The 18,954-nt window shown below is 43.5% G+C and overlaps 1 protein-coding gene across 1 annotated transcript; it reads left to right on the top strand.

The window, feature by feature from the left end:
- The first annotated feature begins 15,133 nt into the window (after positions 1-15,133).
- On the top strand, positions 15,134-18,710 carry LOC141218929 (oocyte zinc finger protein XlCOF8.4-like). Its single transcript, XM_073665984.1, has 7 exons — positions 15,134-15,280; positions 15,663-15,812; positions 15,942-16,121; positions 16,205-16,328; positions 16,412-16,509; positions 16,707-16,797; positions 18,679-18,710. Exons 2-7 carry the CDS (start codon positions 15,735-15,737, stop codon positions 18,708-18,710), a joined length of 603 nt encoding a protein of 200 aa, XP_073522085.1. The 5' UTR covers positions 15,134-15,280; positions 15,663-15,734.
- Positions 18,711-18,954: the final 244 nt, after the last annotated feature.

Raw genomic sequence — 18,954 nt, 5'->3', positions numbered from 1 at the left:
ACAGCCCTCCAAACAGTATGATGGACCCCACACAAACCTTCACACCGTATAATTGCTTTCATACAGTATAACGGCCCCCCACATAGCCCTCAAAATATCATAATGGCCCCACATAGACTTCCATATAGTATAATATGCCACCCATAATCCTCCATATAGTATAATGCACCCTCCAAAATCCTCCATATAGTATAATGCACCCCCCACAATCCTCCATATAGTATAATGAACTTCCCATGGTCCTCGATAGAATATAATGCACTCCCCATAGTCCTCCATACAGTATATTTCACACCCCAAAGGGTAAAATGCAGCCCCCATATAGTATAATACACCACACAGTCCTGCAGTATTATGGGCACCACGTACTCACTGATTTTAAAATACCGTATGTTTTAAATAAGACGACCCGAGTATAAGCCGAGGCCCCTAATTTTACCACAAAAAAACTGGGAAAACGTATTGAGTTGAGTATAAGCCTAGGATAGGAAATGCAGCAGCTACTGGAAAATTTCACCATCCTGGTATGTATGGCACCCCTCATCCCCCAGTCCTGGTACATATGGCACCCCTCATCCCCCAATCCTGGTATGCATGGCCCCCTCATCCCCCAATCCTGGTATGTATGGCCTCCTCATCCACAAATCTTGGTATCTGTGGCCTCCTCATCCCCCAATCTTGGTATGTGTGGCCTCCTCATCCCCCAATCCTGGTATGTATGGCCTCCTCATCCCCCAATCCTGGTATGTGTGGCCTCCTCATCCCCCAATCCTGGTATGTGTGGCCTTCTCATTCCCCAATCCCCTGGTATGTGTGGCCCCCTCATCCCCCCAATCCTGGTATGTATGGCCTCCTCATCCACCAATCTTGGTATCTGTGGCCTCCTCATCCCCCAATCTTGGTATGTGTGGCCTCCTCATCCCCCAATCCTGGTATGTGGGGCCTCCTCACCCCCCCAATCCTGGTATGTGTGGCCCCATCACTGCACACTGTCTGTCATCACTGTATTCCTGTGACAGCCAGCCTGTTGCTAATGTTCATAGCAGACCGTGATTTCTGCTATATATAGCAATGCTGTATATAGCACAAGCAATCAGATGATTGCAGGTTCAAGCCCCCTAAAGAGACAAACAAATACAGTGAAAAGTAAGAAAAAAAATGAAAAAAGTATAAAAGTTCAAATCATCCCAGTTTTCCCCCCATTAAAAATTAAGAAATATAAAACATTTAAAAAATACACATATTTGGTATCGCTGCGTTTGTAAAAGTCAGATCCATCAAAATATAAAATAAATTAATCCATTTAGTAAACGGCGTAACTAGAAAATTACATAAAATGCCAGAATTACAGATTTTCAGTCGTTGCAACAAGAAAAAAATATAAAATAACAGACAATCAAAACATTGTATATACCCCAAAATGATATCAATATAACCATCACTTTGTGGTGCAAAAAACTAGCCCTCACGCCGCCCCATTCCCGAAACATGAAAACGCCGCGGCTTTCGGATCTCGGAAAGTGGCGACACAAGCAAATTATTTTTATTATTTTTTTTTACAAATTTCAGAATTTTTTTTTTTCATCACTTAAATATAAATCCTATAAATCGTCACTTAAGTAGAACAGATGAAGCTTTACTACCTCCTGCTCCAGCTCCAGCACTTCACCGCTGCCGCTGATCTTTAGTCACTGGCTTTAAGGGTGACATCATGACTGCAGCTCTGCAGCCAATCACTTGGCTCAGTGGCCCACGCTGACAGAGCTTCTAAGCTCAGTGATTGGCTGCAGCAATGATGTATGCTGAAGTTGAGCCATCACCCCTGCAGCCAGTCACAATAGAGCACAGGAAGCGCTGATGATCCAGAGCTGGAGCAGCAGGAGAAAGTAAAGCTCTGTGTGTTTTCTCTACCACTGGGAACCTCCTATATATTACATAAAAACATTCCTGAAAACCCCTTTAATCTGACTTTATAGAAAAAGTCTATATCCGGCTACTGTCCTCCCCTCATGAATCACAAAATATGCCAAGTGTGAACAACTCCTGTCCCCAAATGAGGACTTGCAGGCGATCAGTTGATAGTCGGGGGTCTGGCAGTGAACACCCTCAGCAATCAGCTGTGTTTTGCTGGACGTAGTGGCCTCTCCAGGACACATGTGGTATTACATGGTTCGCTTTCAAAATAATATGTAATATGTAATACATGATATCTTGAAGTCTTCCAGAAGAAGATATTGGCAGACAGGTAATGACTTATTACCTACCAGCCATTGTCTCCTTTATCACTCGCTAGTTCTTATACACATTTGGATGATTTCACATCTTCATTGGAAGCCGTATTAGGAACCTCCATCGCAGATTTTATCATACAGGACGAGTTCTCAGCCATCAGCTATTTGGCCATTGTTCACATGACGTAAGCCTATGTTATATACAGCGATATGCAGCAGGATACACGAGATCCAGGGAAATATCCAATCGCCAGAAATGGGGTCAGGAATGGTATGTGTGGCCTTCTCATCCCCCAATCCTGGTATGTGTGGCCCCCTCATCCCCCAATCCTGGTATGCATGCCCCCCTCATCCCCCAATCCTGGTATGTATGGCCTCCTCACCCCCCAATCCTGGTATGTGTGGCTCCATCACTGCACACACAAAAAATAAACACTTATACTCGCCTTCCTTCCTCACCTCTGCTCCAGAGCTGCTGTCTTCTGTCTGCCAGCAGCTCATGTTGGTATCTGAGCAGCACGCGCTCTCAGTTGTCGAGGTGAGCTGCTGCTGCTGCCGGCATATTCACTTCTCTCCACACCGGGACTATGAGCGTTGACAAGCGTGAATATGCATTCTCTTTAGTAGCGGGCACTGTAAGCAGGAGCCACGGCTCAGCGCTCCTCCGTGCCCGCTACTAAAGAGAATGAATATTCCCTCTTCTCCACGCCCATGGAAGTGGAGAAGAGGGAATATTCATGTCCCTTTAGCAGCGGGCACACGTGGTAGCTACAGCAGCCGCTACTGGGTGTACCCGCTCCTCCGCCGCCGCAGCCTGCCACCCCCCCCCCCCAATACTCACCTATCCTCCTCGCTCCCCCGAGGCTCACGGGCCCCATAGCAGTGGTGTGGCCTGCCACCATTGGCGGTACGTCACTGATTATGGCTTACAGCCAATGAAATCACAAAAGTCATTATCTCAGTAAATTAGAATACTTTATAACATCAGCCTGAAAAATGTTTTTAAAATCCGAAATGTTGGCCTACTGAAATGTATGTTTAGTAAATGCACTCAATACTTGGTCAGGGCTCCTTCTGCATCAATTACTGCATCAATGCGGCGTGGCATGGAGGCGACCAGCCTGTGGCACTGCTGAGGTGTTATGGAAGCCCAGGTGGCTTTGATAGCAGCCTTCAGCTCGTCTGCTTTGTTGGGTTTGGTGTCTCTTATCTTCCTCTTGACAATACCCCATAGATTCTCTATAATAGATTCTCTATGGGGTTAAGGTCATTTGAGTTTGCTGACCAATTAAGCACAGTGATACTGTTGTGTGTAAACCAGGTATTGGTACTTTTGCAGTGTGGACAGGTGCCAAGTCCTGCTGGAGAATGAAATTTCCATCTCCAAAAAGCTTCTCGGCAGAGGGAAGCATGAAGTGCTGTAAAATTTCCTGGTAGACGGCTGCGCTGACTTAGGTGTTGATAAAACACAGTGGACCTCCACCAGCAGATGACATGGCTCTCCAAGCCATCACTAATTGTGGAAACTTCACACTAGACCTCCAGCAGCTTGGATTGTGGCCTCTCCACTCTTCCTCCAGACTCTGGGACCTTGATTTCCAAAGGAAAATTGGAACTCTGGGACCTTGTGGATGGTGTCAATGACTGCCTTCTTGGCATTTGTCAAGTCAGCAGTCTTCCCCATGATTGTGGAGCCTACTGAAACAGACTATGTGACATTTTTAAACACTTAGGAAGCCGTTGCAGATGTTTTTTGTTCATTATTCTAATTCACTGAGATAATAACTTTAGTGTTTTCATTGGCTGTAAGCCATAATCCTCTACATTAACAGAAATAAACACTAGAAATAGATCACTCTGTCTGTAATGACTCTATATAATATATGAGTTTCACTTTTTGTATTGAAGAACTGAAATAAATTAACTTTTTGATGATATTGTAATTTAGTGAGATGCACCTGCATATGATGACTGTTGCCCCCAGTGGAATATATGCGGTGTCTATTTTGGGATATTTTAGTATACTCATGATGATACTATAGACAGCCATTATACCTGGAATGGCCCCTTCCTTGCGTGCCTTGCTTTTTTTCGCTTACATGTCTAACAATCACATATGTGTTGTGTCCCTTCCCCCATCATCCTATTCTTCTATTGCTGAATAAATATGATAGATTTTATACTCCCTGGACTCCTTTGATGGTCTTTCACCCTGCGGGGTTTTCTTTCATATATGGACTCACTGTGTGGTGGTGATGGTAGAGGACATTGTGTAGCAGGATCATTTTGGCCTTGTATAGTAGTAATTTTGGGAATATTGGTCTTTGTATAGTGTATTTTAGATTAGTAACAGTGGTATACTGTAATCATATATGTATAAATCCTCTTTTAAGTGGCAGGGAGGTTATATGGGGAAACATGTACTTTGGGGCTGGGGTCCCTGATCTCTTAGGACCCCAGCAACGCTCCTGCACTCGGGAAAAGCAGGGTCTGGAGACCACTTTAATATGATCATTTTACGGATATGACGCCAAAGAAACTAATGAAGTGCTTTGCAAAGTGCCATAATTTTCACAATTCTGAAAATAAATTGTAAGTTTAGTTCCACTATAAGTGATGTTAATTCTGTTATGAGAGCTAACCTTCTGAGACAATTTATCAATGCAGTGTGTGAATTGTCACATTAAGCTTTGCTACATCTATACATAGTGAAGTTCAGGATCAAAATGCTGCAGGTCCCATCTCTTCTACAGAACAATCCCATGGAAATAAAGCTGATCATTTTATCAAATGGGATCATTAGAACTTACCTGGTTGGATCCTTTGTTTCTGGTGGTTTCTTTCCCAGGTCGTCATTAAGGCCCTTTACAATAAGCTCCAAAAACTCATCGGACTTTCTGAATCTTTCAAGCGTTTTCTCCATCACAGAAAGGACAGAAAGGAGGCGCTTATCCTGGCAGAAGAGAATCACAGATATATTGTTCTACATCTTCCAGATGTTTGGATTTATCTACAGACTAATGATTAATCTCGCATGAAGAATGATAATATTATCAGAGATCACAATTTTGGGGTAAAATTATTCAATTTTAAATATATATATATATATATATATATATATATATATATATATATATATATATATATATATATATATAGCAATTACATTATTCTGACAAGAGCAATTTTTTGTTTTTTTCCTCCCTTTTTCCCAAAAAATATAACTTTGTTTTTTCATTAACACAGACGGAGGGCTTGTGTTTTGTGGGACTAGTTGTTGTTTGGAATGACAACATTCAATTTAGCACATAAAGTATTGAAAAATGGGGGAAAAAAATCAAAGTAAGGTTATTATTTTTGTTTTCGTTACAGCATTGACCCGACGTGTAATAGATTTATATATAATGAAAGATTGTACTTATGTCAATGCAGCAGAAACAAATATTGTTTTACGCTTTTTCTTTTTTATAGTTTCCAGAAAACCGCAGAACCTTAAGCAGAAAATGACATGAATGAGAACATCTGCCCGGCTTGTACCGGATCCGGGGGTGTTACGTACAAGGCGAAGTCCCCAGAATAAGGATTTGCTTCATTTTGGTGCAGAGTTTCTAGTAGTTTCTGGTTACTACTGTTACAGGCAGATGCCGTCTGCATAATACAGCCAGCACCGCCTCAACCCCCTCCCATGCATGTGGACCCCGGCACAAACACTCCGGTACATCCTTTTATGCTAAGACATTAGTAAATCTACAATTATCACACACAACTTATATACAGAAACCTCCCAACCGTCCCCGATCCAATGGGACTGTCCGGCTGTCGCTGGAGGTCGGGGCTACGTCCTGACGAGCTGTGTTCTGTCAGGACAGTCTGTGTAGAACAAGAACGTCTCAGGTCGTGCTGCTGTGATCGCTCCTGGAGAGGGGCAGCATCTGCTCCGCACGCCTCATACACACCCGGCTCCGCTCCGTACACCGCGTACACACACGGCTCCGCTCCGTACGCCGCGTACACGCCCGGCTCCGCTCCGTACGTCGCGTACACGCGCTGCTCCGCTCCGCACGCCTCGTACACGCCCGGCTCCGCTCCGCACGCCTCGTACACGCGCTGCTCCGCACGCCTCGTACACGCGCGGCTCCGCACGCCTCGTACACGCGCGGCTCCGCTCCGTACGCCTCGTACACGCGCGGCTCCGCTCCGTACGCCTCTTACACGCGCGGCTCCGCTCCGTACGCCTCTTACACGCGCGGCTCCGCTCCGTACGCCTCGTACACGCGCTGCTCCGCTCCGCACGCCTCGTACACGCCCGGCTCCGCTCCGCACGCCTCGTACACGCGCTGCTCCGCACGCCTCGTACACGCGCGGCTCCGCACGCCTCGTACACGCGCGGCTCCGCTCCGTACGCCTCGTACACGCGCGGCTCCGCTCCGTACGCCTCGTACACGCGCGGCTCCGCTCCGTACGCCTCGTACACGCGCGGCTCCGCTCCGTACGCCTCGTACACGCGCGGCTCCGCTCCGTACGCCTCGTACACGCGCGGCTCCGCTCCGTACGCCTCTTACACGCGCGGCTCCGCTCCGTACGCCTCGTACACGCGCGGCTCCGCTCCGTACGCCTCGTACACGCGCGGCTCCGCTCCGTACGCCTCGTACACGCGCGGCTCCGCTCCGTACGCCTCTTACACGCGCGGCTCCGCTCCGTACGCCTCTTACACGCGCGGCTCCGCTCCGTACGCCTCTTACACGCGCGGCTCCGCTCCGTACGCCTCTTACACGCGCGGCTCCGCTCCGTACGCCTCGTACACGCGCGGCTCCGCTCCGTACGCCTCGTACACGCGCGGCTCCGCTCCGTACGCCTCGTACACGCGCGGCTCCGCTCCGTACGCCTCGTACACGCGCGGCTCCGCACGCCTCGTACACGCGCGGCTCCGCTCCGTACGCCTCGTACACACGCGGCTCCGCTCCGTACGCCTCTTACACACGCGGCTCCGCTCCGTACGCCTCTTACACACGCGGCTCCGCTCCGTACGCCTCTTACACACGCGGCTCCGCTCCGTACGCCTCTTACACACGCGGCTCCGCTCCGTACGCCTCTTACACACGCGGCTCCGCTCCGTACGCCTCTTACACACGCGGCTCCGCTCCGTACGCCTCGTACACACGCGGCTCCGCTCCGTACGCCTCGTACACACGCGGCTCCGCTCCGTACGCCTCGTACACACGCGGCTCCGCTCCGTACGCCTCGTACACACGCGGCTCCGCTCCGTACGCCTCGTACACACGCGGCTCCGCTCCGTACGCCTCGTACACACGCGGCTCCGCTCCGTACGCCTCGTACACACGCGGCTCCGCTCCGTACGCCTCGTACACACGCGGCTCCGCTCCGTACGCCTCGTACACACGCGGCTCCGCTCCGTACGCCTCGTACACACGCGGCTCCGCTCCGTACACCTCGTACACACGCGGCTCCGCTCCGTACACCTCGTACACACGCGGCTCCGCTCCGTACACCTCGTACACACGCGGCTCTGCTCCGTACACCTCGTACACACGCGGCTCCGCTCCGTACACCTCGTACACACGCGGCTCCGCTCCGTACACCTCGTACACACGCGGCTCTGCTCCGTACACCTCGTACACACACGGCTCCGCTCCGTACACCTCGTACACACACGGCTCCGCTCCGTACACCTCGTACACACACGGCTCCGCTCCGTACACCTCGTACACACACGGCTCCGCTCCGTACACTTCGTACACACACGGCTCCGCTCCGTACACCTCGTACACACACGGCTCCGCTCCGTACACCTCGTACACACACGGCTCCGCTCCGTACACCTCGTACACACGGCTCTGCTCCGTACACCTCGTACACACGCGGCTCTGCTCCGTACACCTCGTACACACGCGGCTCTGCTCCGTACGCCTCGTACACTCGCGGCTCTGCTCCGTACGCCTCGTACACACGCGGCTCTGCTCCGTACACCTCGTACACTCGCGGCTCTGCTCCGTACGCCTCGTACACACGCGGCTCTGCTACATCCACACTGTAAACCCCTCCTGACCCCACACATAAACTTCACCTCATCCAGCACCATGACAACCAGCACAGCAGAGTCCTGCATCCACTGAGGCCCCTGATCATGTGACCCCTGACTCCTCCCCTCCTGTGACCTCATCACAGCTCCTGTGCGCACAGAGCAGCCGTATATGTGGTGGCGGCTCTGCAGATGGAGGTATGTGGAGACCACCATTACTGGGCGCATTAACCCCTTCAGCACGGAGACTCTTTTGGGGGCTCTGTGTGGTGTGAACACTTGCACAGGTGTAGCTAGGTGTTCAGCTCCGGGGGGCGCAGTATCTGAGTGGTCTCTTACTGGTAACCTATGATCACACTATGCTGGTGCAGCCTATTACTGGAGATGACCGCGCTGTAACTGAAAGAAAAATCTCCACAAAGTCCCACACTATTCCCGCCATACAGTGACATCTAGTGGTAGATCCCGGTCCTGCAGGACTTATAGACTATACAGCACAGTTACAGATAATCACAGCTGATGTTCTTTCTGATGGAGTCGTTCACTTTTCCATCTTTCTCAGAAAGACATTGTGACTTCTCCAGCCAGGACTCGTCTGCAGAGATTACAGCACAGACACATCTGACTCCTCACCACCGTCCCCATCTATTCCCAACCTGCACAATCCCCTCATCCTACTCGCCTCTCCCCCGCTCCCCTGCAGGGCATCGTCGTCTTCTGAAGACTGTAGCTGACTTCAGTGTCCAAGCAACGGGGGTGAACGACATCACTGCGATGCGCCCAGTCACATGCACGCCACCGTCACTGCTGGCCCTTGATTGGCCGGCAGCGTGTATTGTGGCACATGGACCCGGCAAGTTTGTGCTCTGTAATACCCTCCGGTGTCATTGTATTGAAGACACTGTGTCTGTGAATTCGCACACTCAATATCTTCAATAAAGCGGCGCCGTAATGCGGCATGCACATGCGCTGACTCTGGAAACAAATAGTGCAGGCTTCAGACAGAAGGACACAATCACCATTATATATATGTTACCAGTCTTATATACACATGTATACAGCCGTTTCCTTTATTCATATGCACACACCAGTGCTACAAGCGTTTCTCACTAAATTAGAATATCATCAAAAAGTTAGTTTATTTCAGTTCTTCAATACAAAAAGTGAAACTCCTATATTATATAGAGTCATTACACACAGAGTGATCTATTATATAGAGTCATTACACAGAGGGATCTATTATATAGAGTCATTACACGCAGAGGGATCTATTATATAGAGTCATTACATACAGAGTGATCTATTATATAGAGTCATTACACACAGAGGGATCTATTATATACAGTCATTACACACAGAGGGATCTATTATATAGAGTCATTACACGCAGAGGGATCTATTATATAGTCATTACATACAGAGGAATCTATTATATAGAGTCATTACACACAGAGAGATCTATTATATAGAGTCATTACACACAGAGGGGTCTATTATATAGAGTCATTACACACAGAGGGGTCTATTATATAGAGTCATTACACACAGAGGGGTCTATTATATAGAGTCATTACACACAGAGGGATCTATTATATAGAGTCATTACACACAGAGGGATCTATTATATAGAGTCATTACACACAGAGTGATCTATTATATAGAGTCATTACACACAGAGGGATCTATTATATAGAGTCATTACACACAGAGGGATCTATTATATAGAGTCATTACACACAAAGCGATCTATTATATAGAGTCATTACACACAGAGGGATCTATTATATAGAGTCATTACACACGGATCTATTATATAGAGTCATTACACACAGAGCGATCTATTATATAGAGTCATTACACACAGAGGGATCTATTATATAGAGTCATTACACACAGAGGGATCTATTATATAGAATCATTACACACAGAGGGATCAATTATATAGAGTCATTACACACAGAGGGATCTATTATATAGAGTCATTACACACAGAGGGATCTATTATATAGAGTCATTACACACAGAGGGATCTATTATATAGAGTCATTACACACAGAGGGATCTATTATATAGAGTCATTACACACAGAGTGATCTATTATATAGAGTCATTACACACAGAGGGATCTATTATATAGAGTCATTACACACTGAGGGATCTATTATATAGAGTCATTACACACAGAGGGATCTATTATATAAAGTCATTACACACAGGGATCTATTATATAGAGTCATTACACACAGAGGGATCTATTATATAGAGTCATTACACACAGAGGGATCTATTATAGAGCCTCATTACACACAGAGGGATCTATTATATAGAGTCATTACACACAGAGGGATTTATTATATAGAGTCATTACACACAGAGTGATCTATTATATAGAGTCATTACACACAGAGGGATCTATTATATAGAGTCATTACACACAGAGAGATCTATTATATAGAGTCATTACACACCGAGGGGTCTATTATATAGAGTCATTACACACAGAGGGATCTATTATATAGAGTCATTACACACAGAGGGATCTATTATATAGAGGCATTCCAGACAGAGAGATCTATTATATAGAGTCATTACACACAGAGGGATCTATTATATAGAGTCATTACACACAGAGGGATCTATTATATAGAGTCATTACACACAGAGGGATCTATTATATAGAGTCATTACACACAGAGGGATCTATTATATAGAGTCATTACACACAGAGGGATCTATTATATAGAGTCATTACACACAGAGGGATCTATTATATAAAGTCATTACACACAGGGATCTATTATATAGAGTCATTACACACAGAGGGATCTATTATATAGAGTCATTACACACAGAGGGATCTATTATAGAGCCTCATTACACACAGAGGGATCTATTATATAGAGTCTTTACACACAGGGATCTATTATATAGAGTAATTAACACAGAGGGATCTATTATATAGAGTCATTACACACAGAGGGATCTATTATATAGAGTCATTACACACAGAGGGATCTATTATATAGAGTAATTAACACAGAGGGATCTATTATATAGAGTCATTACACACAGAGGGATCTATTATATAGAGTCATTACACACAGAGGGATCTATTATATAGAGTCATTACACACAGAGGGATCTATTATATAGAGTCATTACACACAGAGTGATCTATTATATAGAGTCATTACACACAGAGGGATCTATTATATAGAGTCATTACACACTGAGGGATCTATTATATAGAGTCATTACACACAGAGGGATCTATTATATAAAGTCATTACACACAGGGATCTATTATATAGAGTCATTACACACAGAGGGATCTATTATATAGAGTCATTACACACAGAGGGATCTATTATAGAGCCTCATTACACACAGAGGGATCTATTATATAGAGTCATTACACACAGAGGGATTTATTATATAGAGTCATTACACACAGAGTGATCTATTATATAGAGTCATTACACACAGAGGGATCTATTATATAGAGTCATTACACACAGAGAGATCTATTATATAGAGTCATTACACACCGAGGGGTCTATTATATAGAGGCATTCCCGACAGAGAGATCTATTATATAGAGTCATTACACACAGAGGGATCTATTATATAGAGTCATTACACACAGAGGGATCTATTATATAGAGTCATTACACACAGAGGGATCTATTATATAGAGTCATTACACACAGAGAGATCTATTATAGAGCCTCATTACACACAGAGGGATCTATTATATAGAGTCATTACACACAGAGGGATTTATTATATAGAGTCATTACACACAGAGTGATCTATTATATAGAGTCATTACACACAGAGGGATCTATTATATAGAGTCATTACACACAGAGAGATCTATTATATAGAGTCATTACACACCGAGGGGTCTATTATATAGAGTCATTACACACAGAGGGATCTATTATATAGAGTCATTACACACAGAGGGATCTATTATATAGAGTCATTACACACAGAGGGATCTATTATATAGAGTCATTACACACAGAGGGATCTATTATATAGAGTCATTACACACAGAGGGATCTATTATATAGAGGCATTACAGACAGATCTATTATATAGAGTCATTACACACAGAGGGATCTATTAGATAGAGTCATTACACACAGAGGGATCTATTATATAGAGTCATTACACACAGAGGGATCTATTAGATAGTCATTACACACAGAGGGATCTATTATATAGAGTCATTACACACAGAGGGATCTATTATATAAAGTCATTACACACAGGGATCTATTATATAGAGTCATTACACACAGAGGGATCTATTATATAGAGTCATTACACACAGAGGGATCTATTATAGAGCCTCATTACACACAGAGGGATCTATTATATAGAGTCATTACACACAGAGAGATCTATTATATAGAGTAATTAACACAGAGGGATCTATTATATAGAGTCATTACACACCGAGGGGTCTATTATATAGAGTCATTACACACAGAGGGATCTATTATATAGAGTCATTACAGACAGAGAGATCTATTATATAGAGTCATTACACACAGAGGGATCTATTATATAGAGTCATTACACACAGAGGGCTCTATTATATAGAGTCATTACACACAGAGGGATCTATTATATAGAGTCATTACACACAGAGGGATCTATTATATAGAGTCATTACACACAGAGGGATCTATTATATAGAGTCATTACACACAGAGGGATCTATTATATAGAGTCATTACACACAGAGGGATCTATTATATAGAGTCATTACACACAGAGGGATCTATTATACACTGTCTATTTGCATGGTAAATTACATAGCCAAACTAAATTGGGAGGCACTAATTTACAGCATATATATTTCCAAGTGGCTTTATATTTGCATAATTTCTTAAAAGGGTCTAGTGATAAAATGTCTTTATTGTAAATTTTTATTTCCATTCACCAAAGAACTGGCTACAAACTCCCAATTTACTTTGGCTATGTAATTTACCATGCAAATAGACAGCGTGTCTGAAACTGTTAACACATCAGGATGACAATCTGAGTGTCAGATATTAAAAGTAAAACACCCCTGTAGTTTGTGTGCGAAATAGCCATAGTAATAATAATAATAAAAAAATCTTATTCCTATCAGGATTTGAAATCTAACACTGCAGCTTTAGAGACTGGTGCCTTACTATATTGCTATCCAGTCAAGTGATACTAACTGATACCTTTTCTTGTCTTATGAGATCAACCATGAAAATACTCAGGATGACTAAAAGTCATTATGATTCTGAAGTTTGAAGTAAGTCACACATCAGACTCACACATCAAAATTAAATATCATTTGAATTTGGCTTGCTTTCAGTCTGTGCATAAGTCCCAATGAGTTTTAGACAAGTGTGCACTGAAAATAATGTAACCAAATAGAACTCCTATATTTTTACAGCTGAGTTTATAGTTCAGTGGTTAGTGCACTGGCTTTGGGACACAGAATTTTGGGGTTAAGTCCCAACAGCGAACAGTTAATTTTTTTTTATTATTATTATTACAGTTGTCAAAGTCACTTGTCAGAATCACTCGTCAAAATCACTTGTCAGAATCACTCGTCAAAATCACTTGTCAGAATCACTCATCAAAATCACTTGTCAGAATCACTCGTCAAAATCACTTGTCAGAATCACTCATCAAAATCACTTGTCAGAATCACTCGTCAAAATCACTTGTCAGAATCATTTGTCAAAATCACTTGTCAGAATCACTTGTCAAAATCACTTGTCAGAATCACTCATCAAAATCACTTGTCAGAATCACTCATCAAAATCACTTGTCAGAATCACTCATCAAAATCACTTGTCAGAATCACTCGTCAAAATCACTTGTCAGAATCATTTGTCAAAATCACTTGTCAGAATCACTCGTCAAAATCACTTGTCAGAATCACTCGTCAAAATCACTCGTCAAAATCACTTGTCAGAATCACTCATCAAAATCACTTGTCAGAATCACTCGTCAAAATCACTTGTCAGAATCATTTGTCAAAATCACTTGTCAGAATCACTTGTCAAAATCACTTGTCAGAATCACTCGTCAAAATCACTTGTCAGAATCACTCGTTAAAATCACTTGTCAGAATCACTCATCAAAATCACTTGTCAGAATCACTCATCAAAATCACTTGTCATGTTGGAACGTCCAAGTACGTCCCATGCGCAGCTTCCGGGCTGATGAGTGCAAATTTGCCTCCAGTATTTGCTGATAACGTGCTGCATTCATCTTTCCTTCAACTTTTACCAAGTTTCCTGTGCCTTTGTAGCTCGCACAATCCCAAAACATAAGCGATCCACCTCCGTGCTTTACAGTAGGAATGGTGTTCCTTTCATCATAGGCCTTGTTGACCTCTATCTAAATGTAATGTTTATGGTTGTGGCCAAAAAGTTCAATTTTGGTCTCATCACTCCAAATTACCTTGTTCCAGAAGTTTTGAGACTTGTCTCTGTGCTGTTTGGCGTATTGTAGGCGAGATGCTTTGTGGCATTTGCGCAGTAATGGCTTTCTTCTGGCGACCATGCACCCATTTTTCTTTAATTGCCTCCTTATTGTGCATCTTGAAACAGCCACCCCGCTAGTTTTCATAGAGTCATGAATTACAGCTGATGTTATTTGTGGGTTTTTCTTTGAATCCCAAACAATTTTCCTGGCAGTTGTGGCTGAAATTTTTGTTGGTCTGCCTGACCATGGTTTGGTTTTTACAGAGCCCCTTATTTTCCATTTGTTATTCATAGTTTGAATGCTGCTGACTGGCATTATCAATTCCTTGGCTATTTTTTTTTGTATCCCTTTCTTGTGTTATATAGTTCAACTACCTTTTCTCGTAGATCCGTTGACAATTCTTTTCACTCACAATCCAGAAACGTCAGTGGCTGGATGAAAGATGCAAGAGTCTGTCTGGATCCCAGAAACTCACTCAGCTTTTATGCACACACACTGATTACAAGCACACAGGTTACAGGTGAGGATGTTACCTTTAGTTGCCATTCAAACCCATTTGTGTCAAATTCTGTGCATGTTATCAGGCCAAAATCACCAGGGTATGTGAACTTTTGATCAGGGTTATTTGGATGTTTTGGGTTGTCATAAAGATTTAAATGAGACGCGAATTAGCGTTATGGAAGATGAGTCTATGAGAAACATATTCAGCTACAGACTCCAAGGAAGAAACTGCTTGTGGTCTGTGGTCTAAAATATATAGGTTTTATTACTAGATGTAAAGAAGAAAACTAGATACTGTAAAATAATATATCTCCTCATATGTTTCCCTTATTATCTCCAGTAATTGTATTATCACACAGGATTTTTATAATGTTACATCGTCTCATCTTCTTCTCATTCAGGTCTCTACAATATCGGACCCTCTCAGTGAATATCTTCTATATAAGAGAATTTTCCTGATTTACCCATCAAGGATGGTTATGGACAGAGACAAGATGGCGGAGAGGATATTACACCTCACTCTAGAGATCCTCTTCCGGCTTACTGGAGAGGTGAGAGATTCTGATGACGTCACATTACATCATTCTTATCTATGGGAATAACAGATGGACAGAACTGGAGAGGTGAGGACTCTGGAAATGTCTGGAGTGAGATTTATTAATGTGTCTCTCCATTACCAGGATTATACAGTAGTGAAGAAGACCTATAGTGAGCGCTGTCAGGCACCTGTGTCTGAGGGATGGGGAAGACCCCTGAGCCCAATCACTGGGCCTCCACCTCACCCCCTGATACATGAGGATATCAATGACCAGAAGATCCTAGAACTCACCTACAAGATGATTGAGCTGCTGACTGGAGAGGTGACACTGCTGGGAATGCTGGGACATTATACAGTAGTGCTATGGAGGGATCGGGGGGATGACGGTATCATTATATGTGTCAGGTTCCTATAAGGTGTCAGGATGTCGCCGTCTATTTCTCCATGGAGGAGTGGGAGTATTTAGAAGGACACAAAGATCTGTACAAGGACGTCATGATGGAGGTTCCCCAGCCCCTCACATCACCAGGTAATAGACAGGACTAAATACACACGGACTATAATTATCTGTATGTAAAGAATGAATTCAGTCCTTGTATGTGTTTCCTCCAGATCGATCCAGTAAGAGGACAACACCAGAGAGATGTCCCCGTCCTTTTCTTCCACATGACTGTAAACAAGAAGATCCCAATGTTCCTCAGGATCATCAGGTAGATGGAGAGAAGGTGTCATGAGATCTCCCCTATGATGTGTAGACGGCTTGGAAGGTCTTGTGCTCAGTCTTGTTTTATCCACCAGTATTATATGTTTTATACTTGTGTAATGAGATCGGAGGAGATGGCAGGATTAGAGCTGATCATAGATGTGACTTCTTATCTGTTTGTGACTTTTACAATATTTGTTTCAGGGTGAAGATCTGACCCATATTAATACTACAGAGACATATGTAAGGGGTGATGAGCGGTGTAAAGAGGGGATTCCTACATATGACCACCCAGGTGAGTAGTAACCACTAAATGTAGAAAAGTCAAAGATTCTTCTCAGTCACCGGCTGTGGCTGCTTTATAGGTCGTGTGATCACCATTTTTCCATTAAAGTACAACATTCTCTTCCACCGAAAACTGTTCAAATGACTTTGTGAATTATGAAAGCCCTTTTCTATAGAACTTACATCCTGGAGGATCCACCTCCCCCCTGGGATTAGGAGATGCTGACCTTTAACTGCCCAGATCTGTAAATCCATTCACTGCTCTGACAAATTATTATATATCTCCAAAACTTATATTTCCAAATTTCACAGACTAATCCAATTGGAGTAAATGGTAAAAATTAACTTTTATTTTTTCACGATTAAAACTAGAAATATAGTAGCAAAATGTAAAAATTATTGACTCAATGGTCCCAGAACTGAAAGTCAGCTAGGATATTAGTAGTAAAGAGTTTGTCACTCAAGATTATTGCAATATATATCAATTATGTTTGTTTAATCAGGATAATAGATCTTCCTACCGTTTCTATCTAACAGAACAATTTATTCAGGAGAACTGTGAATAAATTCACCGTGGTAAGCTTTAAAATTCATGAAGCCGACACATTGTCAGTTTCTCTTATCTTGTGCTTGTAGCAGCAGTTATAGGATATTGAGAGATTCTCTTGCTTTATCCCTAATCTTTTCAGCAATCATATAGTACAATAGACAGTCTCCTAGATAATGCCAATCATTAGAGCCTGTTAGCTGAACTTCTCATATTATAGCATTAGCGATGAGGATGAAGCTATCGTGATGGACGTCCATAGCTGCTGCTACTGTGGGGAAAATAAGTATTTGATACACTGCTGATTTTGCAAGTTTATCGTAGGTACACTTCACCTATGAGAGACAGAATCTTAAAAAAAATCCAGAAAATCACATTGTATGATTTTTAAATAATTAAATTGTATTTTATTGCATTAAATAAATATTTGATCACCTACCAACCAGCAAGAATTCTGTTCTCTCACAGACCTGTTAGTTTTTCTTTAAGAAGCCATCCTACTCTGCACTCATTACCTGTATTAATTGCACCTGTTTGAACTCGTTACCTGTATAAAAGACACCTGTCCACACACTCAATCAATCAATCACACTCCAATCTCTCCCCCATGGCCAAGACCAAAGAGATGTCTAAGGACACCTGTAGACCTGCACAAGGCTGAGATTGGCTACAGGACAATAGGCAAGCAGCTTGGTAAGTAGTGATGAGCGAATTTATTCGAAATCCAATCTTACAACCTAAGGTTATGTGCCCTCAATGCAGAAACGAAGCAGAAAATTTCCGCTTCATTTCTGCATCTCCTTGCCAGAAAAAACGCGTGCGGAATCTAACACTTGTTTTTTGGCGCGTTTTTGACATGCGGAATTGCCATGCGTTTTTCTAATGCATTGAGTAGGCAATTCCGCATGCATAAACGCAAAAATAATGGAGATGCTGTGGATTTTCCCGCACATAAAATCCCCTGCGGAAAATTAAGCAGCATAGGCACAGAACATGCGGATTGTCATTGGGGACCATGGGGCACGTATTACCAAGCGTTTTTCAAGCGTTTCCACAGCAAAAACGCTTGAAAAACGCATTGTGGGCACGCAGCCTCAATTTGATACGAATATGGCACATTCGGATTCATGATCGGAAATGCAAGCAAAATTTCTTAAAATTGGAAAAAATCAGCAAAGTTCGGGGAATAAATGCGGGAACGTGATTGCGGGGCAACTACAGCGTTTTGAACAGTTTGGCTAGCATAGTGCTTGTTTATGATGAGCGGGGGGATGTGGCAGATGAGTGGGGTGATAGATCAGTGGTGTGCTTGTAATTTTTTTATTTATTTATTTTGTCCTGTAGCCGGTAACTTTAAGTCAGGAATGCGTGGCTAGCCAGTCAGAGCGCAGGAAGCATCCACAGTGTCCAGATACAAGGGCTTCTGCAATTCGCTGCTGAAATCACATTTCCTCTCGATATAAAAACCGGCCATGTTCCCTCAGCGCCATTTTATCCATGTTACTGAAGGACACAGACGCTGCTGAGTGTGCGCCCTTGTACTGAAAGATATTAGCTAGATACATGGGTTCTTGTTTGGAAGTCAGATAGTGTAACATAGTAACGTAGATTGGATAAAGA

Source organism: Phyllobates terribilis, unplaced genomic scaffold (genome assembly GCF_046119375.1).
Source record: "Phyllobates terribilis strain yellow unplaced genomic scaffold, ASM4611937v1 Scaffold_251__1_contigs__length_2838608, whole genome shotgun sequence".
Classification (NCBI taxonomy): domain Eukaryota; kingdom Metazoa; phylum Chordata; class Amphibia; order Anura; family Dendrobatidae; genus Phyllobates; species Phyllobates terribilis.
Note: the sequence above shows the minus strand (reverse complement) of the source record. Positions and strands in the feature narration are given on the sequence as shown.

What these genes read in the sequence shown, in the direction of transcription:
- LOC141218929 (XM_073665984.1), top strand. Translation starts at nt 15,735, where the DNA reads ATGGTTATGGACAGAGACAAGATGGCGGAGAGGATATTACACCTCACT. An exon ending in TCTTCCGGCTTACTGGAGAG is followed by an intron (nt 15,813 to 15,941) that starts GTGAGAGATTCT and finishes CTCCATTACCAG; the next exon opens with GATTATACAGTAGTGAAGAA. An exon ending in TTGAGCTGCTGACTGGAGAG is followed by an intron (nt 16,122 to 16,204) that starts GTGACACTGCTG and finishes TATATGTGTCAG; the next exon opens with GTTCCTATAAGGTGTCAGGA.